This window comes from Thermobia domestica, chromosome 12, assembly GCF_964235325.1.
Source record: "Thermobia domestica chromosome 12, izTheDome1.hap1.1, whole genome shotgun sequence".
Lineage (NCBI taxonomy): Eukaryota > Metazoa > Arthropoda > Insecta > Zygentoma > Lepismatidae > Thermobia > Thermobia domestica.
Window position 1 is genome coordinate 197,172,303 of NC_137465.1, and position 26,978 is coordinate 197,199,280.

General features: G+C 34.3%; 1 protein-coding gene across 1 annotated transcript in view; it reads right to left on the reverse strand.

Moving 5' to 3' along the window:
• Positions 1 to 26,978, reverse strand: part of LOC145666922 (sodium-coupled monocarboxylate transporter 1-like) — an 89,102-nt gene that overhangs the window by 6,387 nt on the left and 55,737 nt on the right. Inside the window, exons 6-9 of the mRNA XM_081734522.1 lie at positions 21,066 to 21,284; positions 18,707 to 18,825; positions 16,027 to 16,181; positions 12,954 to 13,186 (exon numbers count right to left, since the gene is read on the reverse strand). Coding sequence (XP_081590648.1) covers positions 12,954 to 13,186; positions 16,027 to 16,181; positions 18,707 to 18,825; positions 21,066 to 21,284 — 726 coding nt within the window. The remainder of the gene's footprint in view (positions 1 to 12,953; positions 13,187 to 16,026; positions 16,182 to 18,706; positions 18,826 to 21,065; positions 21,285 to 26,978) is intronic.

The following is a 26,978-nucleotide window of genomic DNA, read 5'->3' on the forward strand; positions in this document are numbered from 1 at the left end:
GGGTAAAATATTTCTGATAACACTGAAATAAAAAAAAAATAAAATAAAATAAAAAGCTTTCTAGATAGGAAAAAAGTTCTGATTCTTATAGATATTTGAGAGCTGACTTTAAATATGTGTTTAGTTCTTCTCTCTCACGGTAGTTTAAACATTTTAGTATAATTCTAGAAATATAGTGATAGATATAGGTAGATAATTATGTTCATATTGTGGTAGATGTACTGACTGAAATTCAAGAAAAAGCCTATTATACTTAGAAAGGAACAGAAGGTAATATTTGACACTGTGTTCACAAAGACACTCAGCGTTTAGAAGTTATTCTAAAGGAATATTTACAAAAAATAAGCAAAATACGACCAGAATGTCTTGTTTTGACCATTCGAATTTCATACTGAGTGACCTTGTTCCGAAATGTAGTCCAGCAAGAATCTGCTAACATTGTGGTCTTCAGTTTCAATTTATACTGTTTTCCATCTAATACATCACTGCGATTTTGTGGAAAGAAGTCCAAATTTGAATTCCTGAAATGTATTTTCGAGAACATGTTGCATCATAGATCTTTGTAAGTTTTGATCACTTGATTCACATATTCCTTGTATTTGGCGTACACATGTACAAATGTTTGACTGCTAACTGCTCCTAGACCACTAAACCAATTTTGATAACTTTTGATACTTCAGTGAAGGTGTGACATTAATTAGATATTTATCACTTTGTCATTACGTAGATATTTATCACTTTTTTTTTTATCGGCATGGGAATGAGAAGAGGTGAGATGTGGGGTGGGGTAGGGATATGTAAAAATATTCGAACATGACCATAGCTTTCGGGATCCCGAGCCGCTTAAGCTCAAATTCATTCCCAATCGGCATGACGGGAGGAGTGGAGGTTGTAAGATGGTGACACAAAAGTAATCGAAAACCACAGATATTAGTGTATAATCCATAATTCATAGTGTATTATCCAGGGTTTCTAAGATAAATAGTGAAAATTTCAATGCTGTTTAAGTCCCAGTTTAGCCCCATCGGTGGGGGTTGAGAAGGAGAGTGGGAAGGTGTGACATTAATTTTTACAAGTTTTTTCTGTAAATTACAATGATTGGGAATTGTCCTCCAATCTTAGAACCTTAAGTTAACTCATTTTTCGACGTCATAGAACGATGAAATTGTGCACAGCGACAGAAGTGTAACAATACAATATTCCATCGTTACTTTCACATATTTCTAAATACGAAAATATATATAAATTAGTCTAGCGTACCAATTGCCAACTACGAAACATTGTGGCGGTTCGGTAATTGTGTGGAGTGCTTTCTCTGCAACTGGAATGGGTTCTCTAGATAGAATCGAACTACGCATCCAAGCTGTAATTGATGCAAAATGATTTGCATTAAAGTATTAGATATATTTTATCTGATTTTTTAATTTTAAATTCTATGAATGCGATTGCGGCTCTTCACTCTACGTGAAAGTTTCGTACTACATATTAACATATGCCAGCATATTGGACCGAAATCCGGACGTTGACATATACAATTTTATCCACACATAACTCAATGTATTAATAACCATATTAGCATGGGGGCAATTTGAAGAGTTTTCTCATAATAAACTTAACCATTAAATTTTAGGTAGAGCAAATAATTAGTTAAGATGGATAAATTAAATTGTAGAAATAAAAGTAGAGATATCAGATCAGAATATTACCCAAATCTGGTGCTGAGGCCTTACGTTAAAATTTATAATGGCTGTCATAATGAATTTTGAAGATAGGATAAGAATTAAACGAATTTTGAGACAAGGTCGAATAAATAAAGTGTGATATCAATTAATAACCAGCATTGTACTCACCCAGACTTTGACGAGTGAAAATTTGAGATGTCGATCCTTCCAGTCAGACGGTCACTTCAGAACTCTCTTTGAGTTCCCTACTCTTTTTCCACCTACCTTTTCTTCCTAGTTTTGGTAGCGTCATTTCTTCCGCTTACCATTACATTTTTAGACTTACTTCATAACGTGAAGTGGGAAGTGTTATTATTTCCTTGATACATTGCTACGTAACATATTTTTATATTTCCTATTTAGAAGAATGTTTTAACTAGACATAGTTTTAAATTATTATGAGACTTCCTTGATTTCTTTGCATGTGTGAATGACCTACAGCACCAGACTGAGAATTGCACTTTATTTACATTTAATATAACAAGGTTTACAAAATATTGAAGCCAAAACCAATAAAATATTAATCGCCCTTCACCAAAATGCTTTAGTCATATTACATTCCTCCCCGCTTGGATATTCGGCATTTCCAATGTCGATATAAATATTTAAAAATCAAAGTAACACCAAAACCCTAAAAAACTTGAATATATGTATATGACGTTTTGTTAAAGTCAAATTCAGTTTGTGGCAAGCTAAAATAAATGAATTATAAAACACTGCTTAGTCCCAGATAATCATATCAAACGTAGAAAGGAAGACGTTATGATTACGTTTGCATATTGCAAGGTCAGTAATACAGTCACAAGAATATGCATGCGTCCTTGCAATGTCACATGTAGAAAAAAAAATCTCCACACAGCAAAACAGAATATAGGTCAGTTTTACATTGTTTGTGTTCTGTGATGGAGTGAAATGTATTTGTTTTTAAGATTTGTTCGCTGATATATTGGTAAGTAATTATTTATATCATTATATAAAAACAAAATTCACTCGTTTTTTTTATATACACTGATTGTATGTTATGTGAATTTTTCACTGATGTTCGCAACTGTACTACACTAAATAATTGTGAATATATGTATATATGTGTATAAGTAACATGAAGATAATCATAATTATATCCATCACCAAATTATTCGTGAATTCACTCTCACTTTTCTTTTTGCTAGAATTTAAAAATATGCACTAAAATCACCACACTATTTTACATAATTATATATATAACATTTCACTATTGATACGACATTATTTCACACATAATCACTTAACACTGTTCATTTTCACACATAGATCTGGGGGAGGGAAAATCACACTAGGGGGGGTTCAGATGAGTATTTCCTGGTTCATCCTATTTCCAGTGGATATGGCAGGAATCCAAATGTGTCCTCTTCCGTTGTACTTGTAAAAATTTTTAGTGTCCATGGAAAATATATTGATGGAATTTAGTAGTTAATATCGTCTTGATGTAAAGAATGATTATTTATTAGCATATGGTATGTCGACATAGCCGTCTTGAATATATATTCTTTAAGGTCAATGGTTGGTGATTTGTAATTTCGAAACTGTGGGGATGTCTTAGAGTACATGCATGCTGGTTTGATTGACACGACACAAATTCGACTTAAGAAGAAATATTTGAAGTATAGTTGGAATAAGTAATTATGTAATTTAAACCATGAACGCGCAGAGAGATATTATCTGAAGAGAAATTAGGAATGTTTTGATTTTGTTCATTTTCGAAGTAGATATCCTCATATACAGGGTCTAGTTGAGGTAAAGATGGGATTTGAATAGAACAAATTTTCTGTTTTGGCTGTTGAATTACATTTTCTGAAGATTTTCTGCATTGAAAGTAAATAAAAATGGCTAACATAAGGAGAAATAAGATAGAAATGATAGTGAATATAATTATATAGAATATGGCGAAGTTCATGTTGATTATTTGCCTATAAAGGAAAACAGAAGAAAATACTATATAATTTTAGTATGGGAGTTTAATGAATAGAATTACATAAGACACAATATATATTTGTTTCATATGCGCATACACACTTCCAAAAATTCGCTTTGCGAATACCTTTTTGTGTACCTATTTTTTTTTATTTTTTTATTTTTTTATTTTATTTTTTTTTTTTTTTTGTCCAGTTTGATGTCTTCGTCTCGCTTTGCAAGAAATTGATATTCAAAACTGGAATTTTTCTTTCAAAGAAAATAATAGTCTGTCTTTGGATTTGCTTTGCAAATCATGTTATGACTATTATTTGATTACTTCAGTAATATATAACTTAGGTTTCTATCATTATGTTGCAATAATATTTTTCGTATAAGGAAACCTTTCATACACTATTCGTTTGCACGTGCTTAAAATCATTTAAAGTTTCTTCATTATGTAAATGTAATTTCGTATTTATATTCGATAACTCCCTATTAATTTTAAATAATTTTATAGATAAAAATATGATAATGAGAGGTGACAGTACAGCACTTGTAATAGATATTATTAATAGCAACGACATTGGGTCATTAGAAATTTGTAAAGATGGAGTGTAGGCATTTACAGTTATATTTTCTATTTGCTGCGCTAAAGATTCCAACTTATTCGAAAAAGTATCCATATGAGGAGAAAATGGGGGATAAGTGATGTTAGGTATTAACATTTTGTGAGTTAAATTTAAAGTGCGTCGTGAATCAAGAATTTGATCGGCTATTGTTATGGATTCAAAATCTTCGTACACGAAAAATGAAGCATTTTCATGATTGACGTTGACACTGCTATAGGCTGGTTTTCCGTGTATCCTTTTAATTAGGTGACCATTTACATTTGTGGAGAGAATTATTCCCAAAGGAGTATGCTTGAAAATAAACTTAGCATTTGTTTCTCTGGTTTGCATTTCACAAAATTCTGTAGAATTATGAAACAATAAGTTTGATAAACATTTCGCTTTAGGTAAGATTGACATTTGATTAGTGTAGCAAAGAAACAAGAAAGAAATCCAATGGCACTGATCTTTTTCTATTAAGTGAAGAGAATCTTGGTATAAGTATACATGTTCTGGAAGCTTGAAGGAAACAATACGATTTTGTGATAAATAACCCAAATTGGTTACTTGGTATAAAGGATTTATGTTTTGTGGAAGAATTAATGGAATGTCTAATAAAACAGATAGCGTATGAATGTTGGGATTATACTCTAAAAGAAGCGTTTTCGTAATAGCATAAAATAAACCTAAGTCTTTTTGAAACACACTATACTTGAGTAAAGAATGATTAGCAATAAGTTCTTTGGCATGAATAGAATTTAGAATTCGAAAAGTTAATTTATTTGATAGCACATCTCTAAAAGTACGTAAGGTTTCATCTTTTGAAGCTTCGTAAGCTTGTTTAGCTAATAACCAAGCATCAGATGACAGATGGTTGCAATATTGTTCAAACATGTCTTTCTTTAATTCATGAAGAGCCGATTGTATTACCAAAATAGTGTCATGTTGTATAGACATTTGATTCTTAAAATCTGCCTTCAATTTTGAAATTTCAGTAGTGAGAATTTGATCGTGATTTTTAAGATTGTTAACTACGTACTTTAACTTTTGTGTTTCGTAATAATTATATGATGAAAAGCCAAGACTTAAAAGTCCAGATAAAGCTGAGAAGAATAAGGAACGTTTCTTCTTAGATTCACATGCTAACGTGTTGTTTTGTTCCGAAAACATGAAATGACATGAAATGAGATTCGCTAATTGGTCGTAAAATGTCGTGTCGTTTTGAATCCAAGATTTCGCAAATAAATGTGAATTAGAACAATGGTTAATTCGTATTGTTTCAAATTTCAAATCAAAATGTATCCTTAAAGGAACGAAAATTTGGTCACTATGTTGAATCGAAAGTCCAATTTTATGAATAGCAACGCCGAACTTCTGTAAGGTTAACTGAGAATGTTCAATTAAATCGTGCACACTTGCGTATGTATCAACACTAGCGAAAACAATAATTGAAGCTATGATCAATTTCCTAATGATTTCGTTCATGTTGCCTGAAATAAAAGGAGAAAAACGAAATAATAGGTTGTGTACTTTACTAATGCAAAAAAAATAATAACATTAATTAATTTAAAATGCAATATGTATATATATATATCAGTTTCAGCTAATGACTCTAACGAAAATGTTTATTCTGGGGGGGGGAATGGGAGGGGATTCCGAAATCGAAATGACGTCCTATTCTACCCCAAAGATAGATGAAAGAGACAACACAATGTTACAAGAGTACTAAATCGTATTCAATGTTCGAAAAATGAAGGTTTGAACTACATTTCTGCAGCTCGATTTTGCAGCTTTTAGCTTAAGGTTTGGTTGAGTTTTAGGAGAGCGCCTTATACTCGCTCACCCACAAAGAATACTATTTAGTACAAATAGACCACACCAACATATAACCTAACTTAAACCGTATTTACAGAGGGGGAAAAAGGGGATGAAAGAAAAAAAATTCTAATTTACTCTTTTCTTTCATGAATTTCACTAGTTATGTTATTTAAGTTATTTTGATAATTTAGATATAGACTTCTTCTTGCACAATTATGCTGTGTTTCACTGGTTGCATATTTCCAAGGATGACGTTTGTCTCTTCTTGTCCTTTGTTAGCATTTTCATTTGCTGTTGAAGATTGCAGCGGCTTTAATCGACGTACTTCTATCTCATCTTGGACATCAGCTCCTTTTGCATTTTTAAAAGAAACAAGATATTTGTTTGAGCTAGGCAAACGTGATAGTATCACACCTTGCTTGTCATAACGGAAATCAAATGCTGCTGGTATTCCTTTATGTCTTGTTACATTTTGAATGAGAACCTTTTGTCCAGGGTGAAATTGTGTTTGCGCATGATGGTCTTCGTATTTCTCCAATTGCTTGAGATAACTTTTATACATATTCTGATAGGCATCATCTCTCGCGAGACGCATCGTTTCCATCCGTTCGACATTTTCTTCCTCTTGAATTGGAGTATTAAATTGGAGATCAAAAACAATCTTTGCTTCAAATCCATGGAGTAAGTAGAAACTCGAATATTTAGTAGTTTGATTCTTCAAATTATTTAATCCAAACACAATTTGCGGTAACATGATGTCCCAATTATTTCCAGTTGATTTGATGTAGTGACGTAACGCTCTTTGAATTGTGTCACTTGTTTTCTCAGCCAAATTGAGAGAATAATGTGAATTAACTGGAATGAATTTCAATTCTATTCCCAATAATTTTGCTAACTCTAACATGATCTTAGATTTATGAGATGGAAGACGGTCTAGTATTAAAGATGATGGTGCCCCGTACTTTAAGATGAGTTTATTATAAATAGCAGTGGCAATAGTGTCTCCCGTTAAATCCGGTATGCTTTCAGCTATGACATATCTTGTACACGCATCACACATAATTAAAATATACTTGTGACGATATGTAGAAGATGTTGGAAAGGGGCCGCATTGATCAATTGTGACTACTGAAAATGGGGCCGCTTTTGGAAATATTTGAGGTTTAATAGTAGCTACTTGGCTTCCTCTTTTATTCACTTGACAAGAAACACATTGTCTAATTTTCTGACGAAAATAATTACGCATATGTGGAAAATACACCTTTTGTAGCGCCAATTGATATGTACGATTCTGGCCTGCATGCGCTGCGGCTGACGGATGAGCGTGCAATAAGTTAAAAATTTCATCTCTCATTTTGAATGGAATACACAATAAATGCTTCGTGATATTTCCAAATCTATGTTCACGGTATAACTTTCCATCAATTAATTGAAATGCTCTAGCTTGCCGTTCGAGCCTGTAGTCTTCTGCTTGCTTATTTTCCTGTAAGCATCTGTATATGGGTCCAAAATAAGGGTCCGTCTTCTGCATTTTTCCAATGTTTTCGGGTGCTTGGAAATTTACTAAACATCTCTCTTGGTCCAAATCTTCTAATAACAGGTCTCCCGGTTGTGGGGGAACAACCGAAATGCGACTCATCGAGTCTACAGGGTTATTCTCACTGCGGACATGAACAGGGGTAAAATCATACTCCGACAAAATTAAACTCCAACGAAGTAGTTTGGGCGGTAGATTAGCTGCTGTCTTGAGGTAGACTAATGCTCGGTTGTCTATTTTCAAATAAAAATGCCTTCCTATTAAATAATATTTAAATGCCTTTACTGCGGCTAATACGGCTAGCAATTCCTGTTCTATTGTTGAAAGTTTCTGCTCTGCTGGTGTCAAAAGCCTCGAGTAATAACCAATGGGAGTCCAATCTTGTAATTTTTCGTCCGTACACTGCGTACACATTGCAGAAATTCCGATTTTGGATGCATCTGTCCATAAACACAAAGGTTTGTCTGGCCGGTAAGGAGCTAGTATTGGTGCTTCCAAAAGTTTCTTCTTTAATGTCTCAAATGCATGTTGGTGAGTAGAGTCCCAACTAAATTTCACGCCCTTTTCTAATAACTTTTGTAAATTTTGTACTACTTCCGCGTAATTAGGTAAAAATTTCCTTACAAAATTGCACAAACCGAGAAACGATCTAACGTTCTTCGTCGATTTTGGGACAGGATAAGTTTCAATTGCTTTTAACAGCCGATCTGAAATTTGGTAACCATAACGCGACACTTTGTGTCCGAGCGCTAAAATTTCTTGAAATAAAAATTGAGATTTTTCTACTGAAATTCTAAGTCCTGATTTTCTAAGACGTTTAAATAGATCTCTTAAAATCTCAATAATTTGTTCCTGTGAGTTGGCAAAAATGTATAAATCGTCTACATAACAGGCTATGTTTTCTGGATGGAGGTTAGCCAACACCATAGACATGAATCTATTGTACACAGCACCACTATTTACAAATCCTTGGGGAGTAACACAATACTGAAATGTCCCAAGTGACGGTAGAGAAAAGGCAAAATATGGACGAGAATCTGGTGTTAATTCTATATTAAAGTATGCCGAAGATACGTCCAAATTTACATACCAAACATGTCCAGCCATGGAAGAAATTATATCATGTATAGGTGGTAAAGCCAAGGAATGATGAACCACTTTTGAATTCAACAGTCGCATATCAGCTATTTTTCTCAGCTTTCCCGATGGTTTTCTCAAAAATAACACTGGCGAATTAAAAGGAGAATTAGACCTTTCCACAACACGTTGCTGAATTAAAGTATTCATGTATTCACGTACTTCTGATTGCAAGGCTTTCGGAATTTGATATTGTTTACGAGAGGTAGGTAACTCTGACTTTAGTTGCACCCTGTATTGATATCCTCTCGCACGGCCTAATTTATTTGGATTCCAGGTAAAAATATCGGCAAATTCCCAACATAGATCTATTACTTTTCGTTTATATTCCGGACTAGCTTTTTCTCCTATTTTCAATTTTGAAGCATCAAATAACCTTTGACCTTCTTCCAAAAATTCGTAATTTATATAATCGTCATCTTCTAATGCGGTAATAACATCTGTCGGTTGAATATATACGTCTTCTGCCTTACCAACTACAAGATTAGTATTCAATACTACCTTATGTGCTAATGGATTTATTATTTCAATAACTGGTGACTTATCTGACACAAGAGCTCTCGGAATTAAAATTCCTAACCTTTCCGGTAATTCTTGATTCGGTTCAAGAACAATTTCTTTATGTGACCTAGATTGTTTTAGTGTAAGTGGAACGATAACCTTAGATCTCGCTGGTAGCATAGATCTCTTCTTTACAACAAATTTAGGTGCAAGAGCTTCCTCAACTAAAAAGAATACGAAATTCGACACATTATGCTCCTTATTTACATCAATTTCTGCATTCTTGGGTGGTAATCCAAACCTAGTTAACGTTAAAAGATTCTTTCCTAGACACAAGTTAGCTTGGTGAAATATTAAGAAATCGTTTCCTATTAACACTTTCGGTTTAAAATGCTCCAAGACACGAAACTTGTGGTGAAAAGTCCTTCCATTTATGCAAAATCTAACAATTGCCATATATTTTATAATTACGGGGTTCTGAGATACACCCGACACTTTAGTCTGTGTTTCAATAAGTGTTACATTTCTGGGCAACAATGATTTTTCTATGATGCTGATAGTAGAAGCAGAATCAGCAATAGCATTAACTGTCTTAGAATTTACGTCTATAGGAAACTTAGCTATTTCGTTTTCTATATTTAAAGGGACTTGAATGAATTCCTTTTTCGATTTTCTAGCATTTTTACGCCATTCGTTATATGTGACTAGATTATCTTTCTGTTGACGGTTTTGATTATTAGGCTGTGCTTTGATATTCTCCGAACATGCACCGCCGTCATGCACGGATGAACTCAGTTTAAACCTTGCGTCTGAGATGCATTTGCGTTTGAACCCTGCATATTTTGATAAGTAGGAACTACATATTGGGGAAAGCTTTGTTGTATTGGTACCATTTGTGGAATGCACAGATTTCCCTGTGACATACAATTTGGGTCATTAACTACTGGTAATTGCCAAGTTTGATACATCTGGGGTACAAATGACCGTTGTGGGTAGTAATTATTTCGACCTCTACTTTTAAAATTATTTTTACCCCTAAAAGCTTTGCCTCTATATGAACCTGTTCCAACACTATTTTGTGACTGATAATTATTTTGTCTATAATTTCTCGAATTTCCTCTGAAATTTCCACGAAAATTTCCTCTATGGAAACCTCTGTTGTTCTGATTAAAATTTTGTTTCGCAGAATTATTTCCCTGTGTTATCTGGACATTAGTTTCCTCACATTGTTTTTGTGTATCCTCAAAATTTTCCATTTTCAACGTTAATTGTTCTAGTTGTTTCTGAACATTCTCCATTGCCTGCGATATTTTGTCATGTTCTTTGTTATTCCGTTCCGATCCACTAGTTTCAAATTTATTATCGTCCTGTTTAGTCACTTTCGCAACCTGCGAACTAGATCTTATATTAGTATGCGATCTCCTATTTTGACGCAAAACTATATTATCTTCATCTTCATCTGACTCGGATAATTCGGCCTCACTTGATTCTGATGTTTCAGAATCTGACGACATATATTTACGCAATTTTCCCAATTTACGCAACTCCTTTTTCATTGATGAATTTAGTCTAGCATGAAGCTCGTGTTTCTTCCTATTTTTCACCCTATACCTATTCGTTTCGAGGTTATTCAAGGCTTGAATAAACTCATCCAATGAATTAAATTGCTGCACACCTACTCTTTCTAAAAAGTATGGCCTCAAACCGTTTGTCAAAATAGAAATAATCTGAGCTTCCGTTAATGTAGGTGCTCCTTTCTCAATTAGTCCTAATACATCGTATATGTAACTCTGTACCGACTCATGTTTCTTTTGAATTCTATTTTGAATTTTGGCAAATATATCTACATTCTCTTTCGGTGTTTTAAAACACTTTTTTACTTCTTCCTTAAATGTGTCATATGACTTAGAATTTAACTGCTTTCTATTTACAAAAACACGTAATCTTTCTTTATCTTTTCCTGAAAAACACGTAATTACTAAATCTTTAGCCTCATCCGGGGATAATTTGTTTAGCTTTATAGTATCGTCAAATGCAGAAAAGAATTGCTGAATAGTCATTTCTTTCGGATCATATTTAGGAAAAGGAAAAGCATTGCTATACACATTTACAATAGGTCGTGAATTTTGGTTGGATGTTCCTGACTGCGAATTAGATTGAGAAACATTATGGGATGGAGATGGAGGGGTCGCCATGTCTGATCTTAATTTCACCCTACGTCTGCTCATAAGTTTTATAACAATAATATTTAATTCTTGAACGTGATTTCTGTACTGAAACTAACTTCGTTTTTCAAGATAACCTTCGCACACGCTAATGTCTACATAAGCATTTCCTGTTTCAATGCACTGCAATACGATATCCTAAGAATGCCTGACATATGAAAAACAACCCAAACATGAACGCAAAACGTATCTGTATGTATATGTAATATTTCTTTGTTGTAAGTTACCACAGAATTCTCTATAGGAAATGGTATGCACATATTCAAACATATATATCAGCACCATCCTGGATAATAACAAATCTGATATCCCATGTAATTTTTCTCTGCATGATTTAATTCCTTACTCATATATGTGTGGCTTCGGGATCGATATCTATATTTTAAACGGAAAATTGTTCTATAACGTGTTTCTAACACGGGCGCTAGCCACAAAATTCGGCGCTTATTCCACCATAACATATGCCAGCATATTGGACCGAAATCCGGACGTTGACATATACAATTTTATCCACACATAACTCAATGTATTAATAACCATATTAGCATGGGGGCAATTTGAAGAGTTTTCTCATAATAAACTTAACCATTAAATTTTAGGTAGAGCAAATAATTAGTTAAGATGGATAAATTAAATTGTAGAAATAAAAGTAGAGATATCAGATCAGAATATTACCCAAATCTGGTGCTGAGGCCTTACGTTAAAATTTATAATGGCTGTCATAATGAATTTTGAAGATAGGATAAGAATTAAACGAATTTTGAGACAAGGTCGAATAAATAAAGTGTGATATCAATTAATAACCAGCATTGTACTCACCCAGACTTTGACGAGTGAAAATTTGAGATGTCGATCCTTCCAGTCAGACGGTCACTTCAGAACTCTCTTTGAGTTCCCTACTCTTTTTCCACCTACCTTTTCTTCCTAGTTTTGGTAGCGTCATTTCTTCCGCTTACCATTACATTTTTAGACTTACTTCATAACGTGAAGTGGGAAGTGTTATTATTTCCTTGATACATTGCTACGTAACATATTTTTATATTTCCTATTTAGAAGAATGTTTTAACTAGACATAGTTTTAAATTATTATGAGACTTCCTTGATTTCTTTGCATGTGTGAATGACCTACAGCACCAGACTGAGAATTGCACTTTATTTACATTTAATATAACAAGGTTTACAAAATATTGAAGCCAAAACCAATAAAATATTAATCGCCCTTCACCAAAATGCTTTAGTCATATTACAATATTGTTTCTGTGCTTAATTGTGAATAACATAATTTTTCTCCAAGTTCTTATTCTTTCATGACGACACATTCCTTGTTCAGCAACTTACACTTCACTCTTCAACACACTATGATATGATTAAGATGATATAATTTTGGCCAATTCAATTTCGGGTTAATCATTTTCCGCCGTGTTTTCATTCCTTATTATTATTTAGTTCTAAAAGAGTAGAATTTTATACTTACATATCGTTTACTGAGGTAGTAGCGTTATTTTGAGTCAGTGTTACATTATAATAAGTTTTACTTAAATTGATTGTTGTATTTGATGATTTGTCTACCAAAGTAGAATTCAGGTCAGTTGTGGTGCATCCTTCAGTAGATAACGAGAGGAACGGTGGTTTCATTCGTAGACTTAATGCACCGAAACCAATCCACATTGCCACAGAATGACCGATCAACATCCCAACAATTGCACCCTGAAAGGAATATTTAAATTTACATTATAAAAACAATTTTTAGACAGTTTCGGATCTAGCCCTTGGCCGGGGACAAAGCTTCTACAGTTTTTTGAGTAAAATATTAATAATTTAAGCTATTATTTATATATTTTTTGAAGTTTATAGTAAACTCATGATATACCTATCATAGTCTGGGTTCTGGTCGCCCTCCAGTTTTTATCTTCTAGATCCGCCACTGTATTTTAGAACAAGGAAATCTGCAATGTGTGATTTTAAAATAAAACTTAAATTAAGAAAATATTAATGTAACATATTTGTGTTAATCAATGATGCAAATTTGTAAGATTCATTTAAGCACACATGTGTTGGAATTATATGTAGGAGTTTAGATACATACTCTGTAAAGAAGAGAAACAAAACACAACACACGATATAAAATCACCATTAAATTCTCATTTACAATTTTAGTATTTGCCAAATTATTTGTATATATCTACGTACAATATAAAATTTTCCAACAAGTCACGATTTCACATGGTATATATTTATCTGATATAACAAAAAAATGTTATTTATAGATGATGATTAAAATAATTAGCAGTACTAAAAATTGTCACAAAACTGTATGCAATATCGTTCATAAATGTTTGATAATAGTAATGTCGTGATTTTTTTAAGTTGCAAAAGACAAATGTTGTAGAGAAAACAAAATGTATTTTTACACGATATACACGGGGCGTCATTTAGGGGGGAAGGGGCAATGACCCCCCCCCCAAGAGTTTGAGGAATACATATACTTTAATAAATTGTCTACTAATATACTAGTACCAAACGTGGAAGTCTTATGTCGGTGGTGCTCTTGCCCCTTCCCCAAGCTAAGTCTGAAATGACGCCCCTGGATATACATAAAAATAAAACTCCTTTCCCGAAAAATATGAATTATATGGTTGAAACAGGTTTAACAATGGCTTAACCCTGGCAAAACCAATATGTATATCATTTCTCAGATATTTGCCAAAGTATAAAGAAACTATTTTCAACTTTAAACAAAATTTTTAAAAAAAATCAGAAATAAAAACATTAAAAAATCAGAAACTAAAAATATTAAACCAAAAAGTTTAATGCGACTATACTAACTATATGGCCTATGGAACTCGGAAGTTCAATGCTACCTTCACAAAAGCTCTCTATTAACTTCTGTCCTTAGCCAACTGGTTTCAGTTTCTACTTTGTACTCCTATTTCTGTGAGATCCATCTTAATATTATCCTCCTATCTGTGCCGAAGGTCTTCTTAATGGTCGCTTTCCGGTTGGATTTCCGATAAAAACTTTGAAAGCGTTCCTACTTCCTTCCATTCTGGCAACATGACCTGCTCACCTGAGCCTCCTAGACTTGATGACCCTAACAATGTATTTTCATGTAACAATGTCTGGTGAACGGTATAAATTATGTAGTTACTCATTATGAAGTTTCCTTCATTCTCCATTTCCGTTACTCTTGTTTCCGAAAATTCGTCTCAGGATTTTATTCTGAAATACTTTCAGTCTGCGTTCTTCCCTAAGAGTAAGTGACCATGTTTCGCAATCATACAGCACAATAGGCATGAATATCATTTTATTTATTTTAAGCTTCTAACTCCTCGACAGGATTCGAGACGACAAAAGATTTTGAACTGAATAATAACACAAATTCGGTTGACATTTAATTTCTTTGAGGATATGATTTTGGTCTTTTAATATTGATCTTAGATATTTGAAAGTATCCACTTTGTGAAAAGTATTATTTGATATTTTGACGCATCCGTAATTTCCTTATTACGAGCCCGGTGAATTTCCATGCATTTAGTTTTTTCAGCGTTTGCTTTTAAATCCATGTCCCTGCAAACGTTTAATAAGACCTCTGCATTTCTTACTATTGTTCTCCTACTATCCCGTATCAGATTTACATCATCAGCATACGCCATAAACTTGTGAATACCATTCAGCTCTAGGCTCTGGTTGCTATCTTTGATTTTCTTAATAGCATACTGTAGAACAAAGTTGAAGAATAATGGCGGCAACGTATCTCCTTGTTTCAGGCCATTCTCAACGTGAAAGCACGTGGCCAAGAAGTTTCCTACTCGGACTTTACTTTAGGATTCATTTGTATACATCTTAATTAATCTAACTAGCTTTTACGGTATTCCAAATTCTTTAAGAATGTTGTACAATGTTTTTCCTCCTAACCGAGTCTTTCCAAAATCAATAAATAATTGATGTATTGGGTTATTGTATTCCTATTTCTTTTCGAGTATTTGTCGAATGGTAAATATCTGGTTGATGGTTGATCAATTTCGCCTAACTCCGCACTGATAATCTCCAATAATTTCATCTACATATGGGTCAATCTTGTTAATAAAATATAAATTTTCAGCTATATTGACTTAAATCGCCCTTAGGAGACATATGTAAAGTAAGGGAATATATTTTACATTGCAGTAGAGAGTTATGTTTCCGTTTGAAGATCTGGGATAGATTGAATTACAATCAATGAATGCCGCTGAAGTGATATATATATATATATATATATATATATATATATATATATATATATATATATATTGTGAATAGTCTAAACATTCAGAATTTAGCTTATGATATTCCAAAGAAGAGGGTTCAAGATTTACATTCGAAATATATATAAGAACTTCTTAATAGATGAGACTTAAGTACTAACTATAGATGAATATAAATTAATTATCACTGTAGAACACATAGGTTAGTATTTGTATAATAGAATTTATAATGTGTTCTATACGTTCAATTAGTGGTTACACTAGAACCTCTTTAACTTGTATTTGAAAAGCTGAAATACTTACATATTTGTTGGTGCATGGTATTAACAACGCGAGCAGGAAAACTCCAAGCAATGGTCCACTGACAACACCATTTAGTGTAAATGTTGTTTGAATAAGACCTGTCATTGAACTCACAGCGAAGGCTATTCCAATGATAATAGCACCGAAAACAAATCCTATAGAAAAATACGTTGTTTTGTTTTAGTAACAATATATATTTTGAAAATGTGAAATAAACTAGCTACTTTAATAGTTTCACTATACCTGAGTAAACCCATTTTCCAAAGTAATTGAAGATGCCCGTGCAACCATCAAGTAAATCATTTTTCGATCAATAGTTTTTTTTAATATTAAAAGTTTATGGTACTATCTGAGCAAGTAACAAGAATACTTATTTTATTAATACGTAATTAGCGTAAAAGGACACTCATTATGTTAATTAATAATGATAATGATAATAGTGTAAAACTATACCCTCAATTAGTCATCAACATGTTGAATATTCTTCAATTTACTGATAGTGACACATTACCCAGATAGCACGAATACTTGCGGCAAATTTTTGCTTCGTTTAGTGGAGCAAACAATCTGAAAGTTTGCGAAGGTAAAATTTTTTGATATTTATTAAAAGCTTACAATATGATCTGCAAATTTTCGCTGATTTGTAAAAATAAATTCACCACTGCAATTAACTTGCATCTTTTTTGACAATATAGCGTTGAAAGTTTGCCGTCGCAAACAGTTTGCAACTCTAAAAAACTTGTTTCGAAAAACTTGCTGAAAGCAAATATGTGATGATATTACCGAGTGCGCGCGCATGGTACCCAGAATTCACTGCGCTACATCAACTGTGACAAAACAAGCGGGAAGTGAGAATCGAGAAAAACCAATACATCAGAGGACTCCAGAATAAACTCACTGGTCTCTTATCAGATGTTTTTATTGACCCAGGCAGCCTGACGTTATTTAGTGAATGTGTGTGAGTGTAAGTACAGGTATATGGTCGTTGAGTAAGTAGATAAATTGCGATATCCTTTGTCTGTGCGTTTATCGCGCGTAAGTTTCTTATCTTTGGCAAGTAGCTAAAGATCTCTAATGCTTGCCACTAAGAAAAGACGGATCCACATTATAAAAATTTTGATGTTTCATAAAGTTAGGTTTCACTTTATAAATTTGCAGCAAACATTACCTGATGCATTTGCAGCAAACATGATCTTGCGATCGTGAAAACACTTTCTGCAATGTTGCTGCAAACCTTTTAATATTTTCACCAAATTCATCAGCTCATTTTCGGAAATTTTGTCAAAATTTGCACAAAATATTTGCAGCAAAGTCCTGGCAAACTTTCTTGCTGTGCAGTCGCAAACATTTCGTTTGTATTGGCAGACGTTTTCATTTTCTGAGGCAACTTTGCTGCAAACTCAGCCAGCGTCAACTTCGTTATTTGCATTGAACTTTCGGCAAATTTTCTCATTTGAAAAGGCAAATTTTTTTGCAAACGTTTTAGTTTGCCGTTGCAAATTTTTAAACATTTAAAAAAAATTTTCTGTGCTATCTGGGTAATGGACGACACTCTAATATTACTTCTTCTTTGACTGCTTTGTACACTTCGACAACGACCAGTTCAAGGCTTGCAAGCTAAATGTTTCTGTTTGGTGCCAATTACGTGCAGTATAATTGCAAGCAGTCATAATTGTAACTAGCAGAAATGCTGCCCATTTTTCTCACGGGAAGTCGATTATGGAAAATTTTTTCTGGTTTTAAAGATCTTGTTGAAGCAAGTTTGATTTCAACGGAGATGCGTAAACTTTCACTGTGAACTTGTACTGTGAAGATTATGTAAAATAACTTTCTTGCAATCAAAAATAGTAAATTCATGCGTATCATGCTAAACAAAATTTGCTCATCACCCAGAGATTAGAAAAAAAAGTCGCCCGCAAATCGCTTTTCTACACTCAAAACTGGAAAATTGTTACCTGAATTCCTTATAAATTCTCCAAAATTAGTTCTAAATGTCTTTCCCAGTTTTGAAACTTAAGCAAATCGACTTGTCACATGAGATTCATATATTTATATGTCAAACTACATAGTAGACAAATTTCTTGGTTGTATGCTAAACGTTTAAAAGAAAACAAGTAATAATAATAATAATAATGGAAAACTTTTAATCTCCCTACCTATCCTCGAAGTAGAATTTTCCAATAGTCCGCTTTGCATATAATTCGGGTTAATTTTAAACAAATTTTCAACTTCCTAGAACGAGAAATAGTTAAACCTTTTTTCTACTCTCTTGGATGGCGAATTTCACAAAGCGCAATCTTATTCGTAATCTACAGCCGGAGAAGAACATTTATACAATATTTGAAGTTCATTGACTTTCGAAAATCTTCTGAAAATCGAAGAAAAGATTCAAGATGCTCTGTCCCACAGGATGGGGTGCACTTCTCAAAACTGTATATTGTCCCTAGTCTTGGGTTCAGAGGATTACATATCGGACTTAAAAGCCCACCCTCTGTTTTTCTTTCGCTTCTTAGTAATCGCATTTGGTAAACCTTTTGACTTAATCCGAACCTACGGTTTAATAACAATTTACACAAAATTTTTAAGTTCATTACGCCCAGCAATTTCGGAGATCTGGTAATTGGTGAACCAATGAATGAGTTGCTGTATTAACTCTTGTTTATAGGTTAATCATACTTACCAATTGTTTTCGTAACAGCCAACTGTCCTTCACTTCCCATATCTTTAAATTTTGGGATGCAACTTATGAAATCTTCCCACATAATTGCTGCAAGAGCATTGAGCAATGACGAAACTGAACTAAAAGAAAAAGTAAACTACTTAGAGCGAAAAAGAAAGAGAAAAGTCAGAGTTTTGTGTTTTTATTTATAGACATACGCATTATGACGTATAAGTACTGTTTATTTGAAATATAGAATAATATGGAAGAACATTTTTATATTGTAATGTTTGTGTGGGTAGAGACAATGACAGTCCGGGATTCTAGCCCTTTATCTAATTTATTTTACAAAATGTTACAAAATAGTCTTTATGTCTATAGAGTATATATCTTAAATTTTCCTTATAATCAGAGAGTTGAAGGAAGAAAATGTTTTGTACGGGAACCCTGTAGCTCATAGCAGCCTCCAGGGTGCCTTGCAGTGACTTCAGGATATGGTCCTTTTGGCAACCTCCTTAACTCATCGCAGCCTCGTGAGGTTCGGTTTGTGGTTAGGAATCCCCTTCACTCAAGGCAGCCTTCAGGGATTTTAGGCAAGGTAGTACTTCTTTGTCCAGGGCAACCTCAAGAGCAGGTGTAGGTTAAGCAATCAGTGGTCAACGGATGCCATCATGTTCTTTGGGTCCACTTTTATAGGCCATTTTCAGGTAGCTCGTTTCTCTTCGGTTCCCATCGTGCTGTGCTTCGTGTCTTCCTGGTTTTGTGTATCGTCTGCTTGTTTATAAACAATAGCACGCGTTGCTTGTATAACATGTGCTCACGCTGTAAGGTGGGTATCCGTACAATATACTTCAAACATTTTCAATAATTTCAAATTTTCAGCATAAAGGTAAATGTTTTATTAAAGTATGTAGGTTGGTTGTAACAGCATTATCTAGAATAGAGGTGGCCAACGCGTCAACCAGCAAATTGTGAGAGGTTTGCCCGTGGTGGCCTGTCTCAAGCTGTCTGTATTGATCACTGTTACTGTTCTATAATTCCTTGTAGAGGGCATATTGAAGAGATGCGTAGACTGCTAGTGATTTCTGAATTGAAAAGTAATTCTCAAATTACTTTTGGTTGGTCACTTTTGGTCTCTGGGTCACATTACGTATTTTGCTACAAATTTTTACATTTTTACTGAACTCATTCATACACTGAATATATACAGGGCCGGATTTAGGGGATTGCACGGGCATCTCCGCACACTATCTAAAGCGAGAAGCTAACAATGAAAATAGCAACACTTTCCGAAAATTTCTGCTGTCATGTTTCCGTTTGGAGCCTAAAAGAAAGCGGAGTTTTGCAAAGCAATAGTTTATCAATTTTCTGTAGGTTTAAGGAAAAGGATTCACCGTGACCAGAGATTTAGTATTTCCAGGGCAATTCCTCATTCACAACACAGATGCCTAAGGGCATTACAAAAATTCAAATTTATTTCAAATGTAGTGGTAGTTATTGGTGCACCCGCTGTCAGAAAATCCTGGATCCGGTCCTGAATACATATAATTGAATTAAACCACTCGCTAAGCAAAACAATAAGTTTGTTATAAAAATTATTAACGTGTAAGTTTCGCCAACTGTCCACTTTGATTTCAACAGACACTATGAATGCACAAGTAGTGACAGATCTGTATTCGATATCTTGTAGAGCTCCTTCGTGGCTAAGTAGTTAGGTTACGCGCATTTGGCGTGGGAGATCCGGATTTGATTTCCGGCGGGAACTTATGTGGTTCGGATTCCACGTTAATCAGTAGATCCCGTCTCATATAGCCTCGCTGCTGAAAGGGTTATTAAACTCAAAATCACCTCACCTTGATATCTTGTATTCGATACTTAAAGATAAGTTCCATAGAAGTAAGTTTGCAGAATCGAATATGGTACAAAATTTAATAGAATGTAACTTTAAAAAAATGTTTTTCATCATTTTGTTTAATGGTGGGTTTGATTTAATCATATATTGGGTTGTGTCATAAAATTGTACATTGGCAGAGATCGCTGTGTACACTGTTGTTAGCTTCAACGATAAAATCACTATGATTTTATGTTACGACCTAATACTTCATGGCCTTATTGAGTAAAACTCGAACACTCACCTCTCTTTAACAGAAACTGTTCTCGCAACCTTACGTAGAAAATTTGTAAAATTTTGCCTTCTAAAGAGATCCCAATTGATCAAAGAAAACCCATATTTACCTGATTCTGCCTATGAATAAGGTTATAGACCTTTTTAAAGAGAGGTATGTGGTCAAGTTTTTAAGATTACTTGTAACTTAAAAAAAGAAATTTCAACACTGAAATGCGTACACTTCGTATATGCATACTTAATGTTTATAACAACCTGAGGGATCCACTTAGAAGACTGGCGACGAAGAGACCCACCATTCCAGGCAGGAAAGAGAACTTCTGCAAAACAAAGAGCGGAACTATTTCATCCTTTCTCTGTATGCGTCCTAACGTCAGAGGGTCACAGTCAGCATAATTGGCAAACATCACAACTCCGGCGATCCACCCAAGGGAAATAATAAAAGTCATCAGTGGAGCATTTAACAGCAGTGACCTGAAACATGGGACAAATTATCATTGTTAACTTTTGTATAATTTTATTTATGTACTTATTTCACAATCACCAGATACAGCTCAGATACTATTTTATACTGGATATCTAACAACAGCAATAACAAAGGAAAGGATTTGCGAAGGTATCGGCCAGGGCCTGTTTAGTAGGTACCATCCCGGTATTTGCCTGGTAGAAACCCCTCTCAGGATGGTCGGTAGCGGGAATCGTACGCACGACCTCCTGAATGCGAAGCGAACGCTCTACAACTTGAGCTGCTTCACTCGATAATAATCTTCGGAACCTATTGCATCCTTGAAACCATAAACGTTTTTAACTTATAGTAATATTAATATGTGTGCTTTTCTTTACTTTGCGAACTGTGAATTGTTGGAAGCTCTAAAAAAAAAGACGGAGTTAGAATGGAAAGATCGAAGACTCTACCAACCAGCAACCAACAGGCAAGTGTTAGAATAAGGGAAGAAATGACAGAGGTGAGTGCAATTGGAAGGGGAGTTTGATAAGGATGTTGTCTCTCGTAAACGTTGTTTAATATTAGAAGAGACAGTGAAGAAGAATTTGCATAATGGAGACGCTATTTTGGTAGGAGATAGAAGGTTTAGATGTATAAGGTTTGCAGATGATATGGTGGTATGTTACTAAATCTGAAAAGACAAATAACAATATGTTAGATAATTTGAGGAGAAACTGCTTTCAATATGGGATAAATATAAGCATTAGAAAGACAAAAACAATGCTGTAACCAAGCAGAACTTCTATATCAAATATAGGAGTAGGAGGGGGATAGAGCAGAGCAGTAGTTTCTGGTATCTCGTTAGTATTATTATGGAGAACACGGAAGTGTGAATGTGAAATAAAAGCAAGGATAGGAATGGCAAAAGAGTTATTTAGGAAGAAGAGAAGTCTATTTTATTGCCCCTTGAATAAAAGAATTAAGAAAAAGACTTATAAAATGTTTCGTAGGGGGTATTGTACTCTATGAGAGAAAATACGGACATTACACTAAGACGATGAAAAAGAGTGGGAACTTTAGAAAGAGTAAGTCGAACGGGAATCGAGTTAGAAATAGTTGAGAAGAAAATAACAAATTTTCTAATTAAAAAAAAAGATAGATAAATTGTTTGGAACATTGAGTGAGAAGTAAATGTATCTGAGGAACATGATAGAACGTACGGTGGAAGGAAACAGAGAGAGGGAACAAAAAGTTACAGTTGATGGGCGGTAATAACACAGAGAATTGATACGTTAAGATGGAGAGTTTACCTACGAACCGTAGTGAATGAAAGCTTTCCAGTTTATGGCAAAATGACTTGCTAATAATAACAAGATACTTTTGATCATAATGATCTATCTCTGATCAAGTAGAGTAGAGATTTTTTTCAAAAGATATGCCGCATACTTCCCTGATTGTGGCTCGAAAATCCATTAAAACATATGGACACAATTGGCACAAATATGAATCTATGGTGACCGTTAGGATCTGAAAACGCCGAGCAGGGAAAACCGCAAAGAGAAAATTGATCTCTCGCACTCTATGCATTTCCATCCCTTTTGGCATGCAAATTTTTAATCATTCAAGTTATAAAGTGATTAGCTAAAAGGCACCTACTCCATTTCATATTTTAGGAAGGAATTGGGGAGGTAATAAAAATAATAATTTATGGTACGTACAGATTTCTTTTATCGTTCCACCGCTGCAATGAAGTAAAATAACTGATACACACAATTACTATTACTGTGTGTGTTAAACTAGATATATATTATGAAGGTGAATACGCAATAGGCCAATAATCTGTTAGAAAAGTGGAAGTTCACCATTCTATTGATGAAGGAAATTGGACGACAAACAACCCCTGTACTCAAACTGACATCTTCATTCAGCAGACTTTGATTTCTTTATTTGTAATTCTTTAAGAAGGGCAGATAATATCATAGTGGCGGTTATTATTTTAAGAAAGTAACGCTACTGGTTTCTGTCTCAAACATATTAGTTTAAAAGATGTTTTTGTAGAGGAACGATCACTTAATGGACAGTATATAGATGTACATTATTTTGCTTTATGATAAATCGTAATAGTAGGATTGATTACATCTGTATCTGAGTGCATTTTTTTAAGATATATCCCTCCAGCATATGTTAAAAAGTCCTTCTCACCTAAGATATTGAATTCAGGTTGTCAATCAGACAGCACAAGTGGCTATATTATAATCTAGGCACTACCGTTCAGATGTGCTGCAAACTTCCACAAGTTGAAATGAAATACGTTCGAAAAAAATGCTTGAAAAGCATTGGAGAAACGGTAATGCTAAGTCCTGTGTGATTTCTATGATTGTAGAAAATTTTTTAAACAAAAATCAATATATTGTCATTAATCATTATCATAGGTATTCTGCCGTTATTGACAGGTCACTTGCTGCAACTGAGAAGCTTCCATGCTCCACGGTCTTCCGCTAAACTCTTCGTTTTATAGCCATTAAGAGAAATATATTTTTTCGTTGTTCTTCGAATTGTGATCGTATGTGTATTACAGTGATAATTAACAAGTTCTTAAAGATATAATTACTATTATTAAGGTATAAAATGTATTTAAAAAGGCATCTCTTCAGTTTTTATTGGAAGTACCTTACCTGCTCTAAATAATAAGAAATAAATACCTGAATACCTAACATGCAAACATTAAATGTTTTAATGAAGTTTTATGTGAATTTCTTCACACACATACGAGTACATACAAGAATATCACTATTTAATGTTTACAGCGTGTAAGCTTAAGTTTAACAATATAACATGTTTGACAATGTAGTGTTTTGAAGTGTTTTTTATTACTATTAATGGGTTTAAGGATATCTGCTCAAGTATTGCATTTAAATGCTAATAAGATGCTTTCCTTTTAAACAATTCTACGCTTACAAAATATAGGAATCTTTCAATAAAAGGCTAATAAATAATTTTGTATATCGCATGACAGCAGAAAATAAAACTTTTGAAGTATTGCAACCAGGGCCGGCGAGAGCGGTCGCGGGCCCCGGGGCTGAGCAATCCCGGGCCCCTTACACGTTCCCTTACAACCTTTTACGTACTTAACACTTTGGACGGAGGTAAACTAAAATGAACATTAAGGCTTAGTTTGAACTCTTTATTAGACCATTAATGCGTTTAATTTACATGGTATTGCTATATCTCCAAATAAGTGAATAATAGAGCTCTACACAGAAGTCTCTGCCGCGATACAAATGCTTCACACCCCGCCCTTCTTACATGCATTTCATCGCCCCCTTCTTTCTAGCACCTGCTATGTTGCCACAATAGTTAAATTCTTGACACCGAGGAGGAAAGATAATTTAAAAGTCCTATGCGAGTTTATATTCCATATCGTTCTCTCTCCTTTTCACTGAAGTAAGTTTGGCAACTGCGCATGACACCTTTCATTATGACGCATATTGTTCTTTCCATGCTGAACTATAATTCGCTGAATAAAGTGTAGTGTTGCCAACGGCAGACAAAAGCAGCAAAAATATACCTTTCAGAAGCCCGGAGTATTCTGCAAGATTTCTTTCTAAAAAAGTCATTGTTAAAAAAACTTATTAGCATACGACAATAGAGATTAGTGGTGTTGAAGTGCCTTTTTCTAAGTGCGCGCGTTTTTCGAACTGTGGTGAAGACAGGCTTTTTTTTAAAAAAAAAAAGCTCGGAGTGTTTTTTTTAGTGTTCAAAGTTTTGTAGATAGCCTATTCCTAGTTTTTAAGTTTTACGCTTGTAAAAACGTTTATTTGCACAATGCCTCCAGTGTTGTCTAAATTGAAAACAAAGACTTTACATAGCCAAGCGAGAGAAATTGTGAGTAATGTCATTCATTTCTGAAGATGGAAGCTAGTGAAGGTGTTAATATTCCAATTAAACATTTTGGTAAAAGAGCGGCAGCTGCAACCGGGGTCCCGGAACGAACAATTCGATCAATTGTGAAGGAAAGAGAAGTTCTTGAGTCGTCAGAAGGGCCCTCCACATCATTCTCTACTCCTGGAAAGAGAAGACCAAAACCAGCACCTAAATCTTCAGTAGACAATTTTGATGAATGTGTCATCCGTAGGTGTGTGTATGACTATGCTATGCGTGAAAAGCAAGTGCCAACACTTAGCAAATTGCACACGACATTACAAGAAGAATTAAATTTTGCGGGTAGTAAAGAGAGTTTGAGACGCTTGCTGCATAAGCTGGGTTTTAAGTGGAGGAAGACACCAAATAATAGAACCATTTTAACCGAAAAGCAAGAGATTCGTGCTCAAAGAACGCGGTTCTTGAGACAAATAAGGCATTTTAGGCGGGAAGGACGACCAATCATATATGTAGATGAAACATACTTACATAGTTTCCATACTCCAGAATATGGTTGGTCAGATGATTCTGGCAAATGTTTTCGGGTGCCTATGTCCAAGGGACGACGTCTTGTGATAGTTCACGCCGGAGGTAAGGATGGGTTTGTTCCTAATGCTTTACTAATGTTTAAATATAATTCGAAATCAGGGGACTACCACGATGACATGAACAGCGATAACTTCATGAAATGGCTTCGAGAAAAACTAATTCCTAATCTTTCACCCAGATCTGTTATTGTTTTAGACAATGCCTCATATCACAACGCACAATTAAATCCTGCCCCCACTCATGATTCTTTAAAAAAAGATATGCAGAGATGGCTTCAAGAAAAGGGTTACCTTTCACGCCTGACATGACACGACCTGAGCTGTACGAATTAATCAAATTACACAAACCTAAACATGTAACCTACAAAGTTGACTCCTTGCTAAATGAATACGGACATAGTGTGTTAAGAGTTCCACCATATCATCCTGAATTAAATCCAATAGAAAAAAATATGGGCATTAGTGAAAAACTGGGTGGCATATCACAACACAACCTTTAATTTGGATGCGGTCATGCAGCTCGCACAATGCAAATTTGAGAGTGTCACAAGCGAAGAATGGGGCTCAAGATGTCGTCTTGTGGAAGAGATCGATAATGAGTTTATGGAACGCGAGGGTCTGATAGATGAATATGAAGATAATGCTGCATCGGCACCTTTCGTAATTTACGTGGACCCTGAATCAACTGACACAGCCTCGGAGATTGAGGAAGACTTCTCAGGAATAGAAGAATTAGACTAATTAATGCGTGAAGTGTGTCATCAGTCTTAGCCTTAATATGTTTGTAGCCATTGGAATAAGGTAAGCTCTCTCTTTATTAATAGGCTGTACATGTTATTCATTTACGTTAGTGTAATTTTTTTGTACAATGCATGGTAGTTATTATTTTGGATATTTAGATTGCAACACTGTGCTGTGCAACGATCGCGGCAGAAACAAGTGTGTTGGACTCTAAGAACTCTGAACCTAGCCTATGTTCACTGTTCACTGAAAACAAAACAACAACAACAACAACAAAACTCATTAATTTACTATTTATGATTTTGTTTAGACCCTATAGTTGTTGGTTCTAAGATTTTTGAAGGCTTCAAAACTAAAATGAATAAAAAAAAATATAATATATTTAATACAACGCTATCAAAATACAGAAAAAAGTAACTTATCTATTTGTAATAGCAAAAGTTCTCCCCCACTGCTCAATCAAATGCTCAAAGCAAACTAATTTGTGAAGTAAATAGAAAAAGCACGTATTAA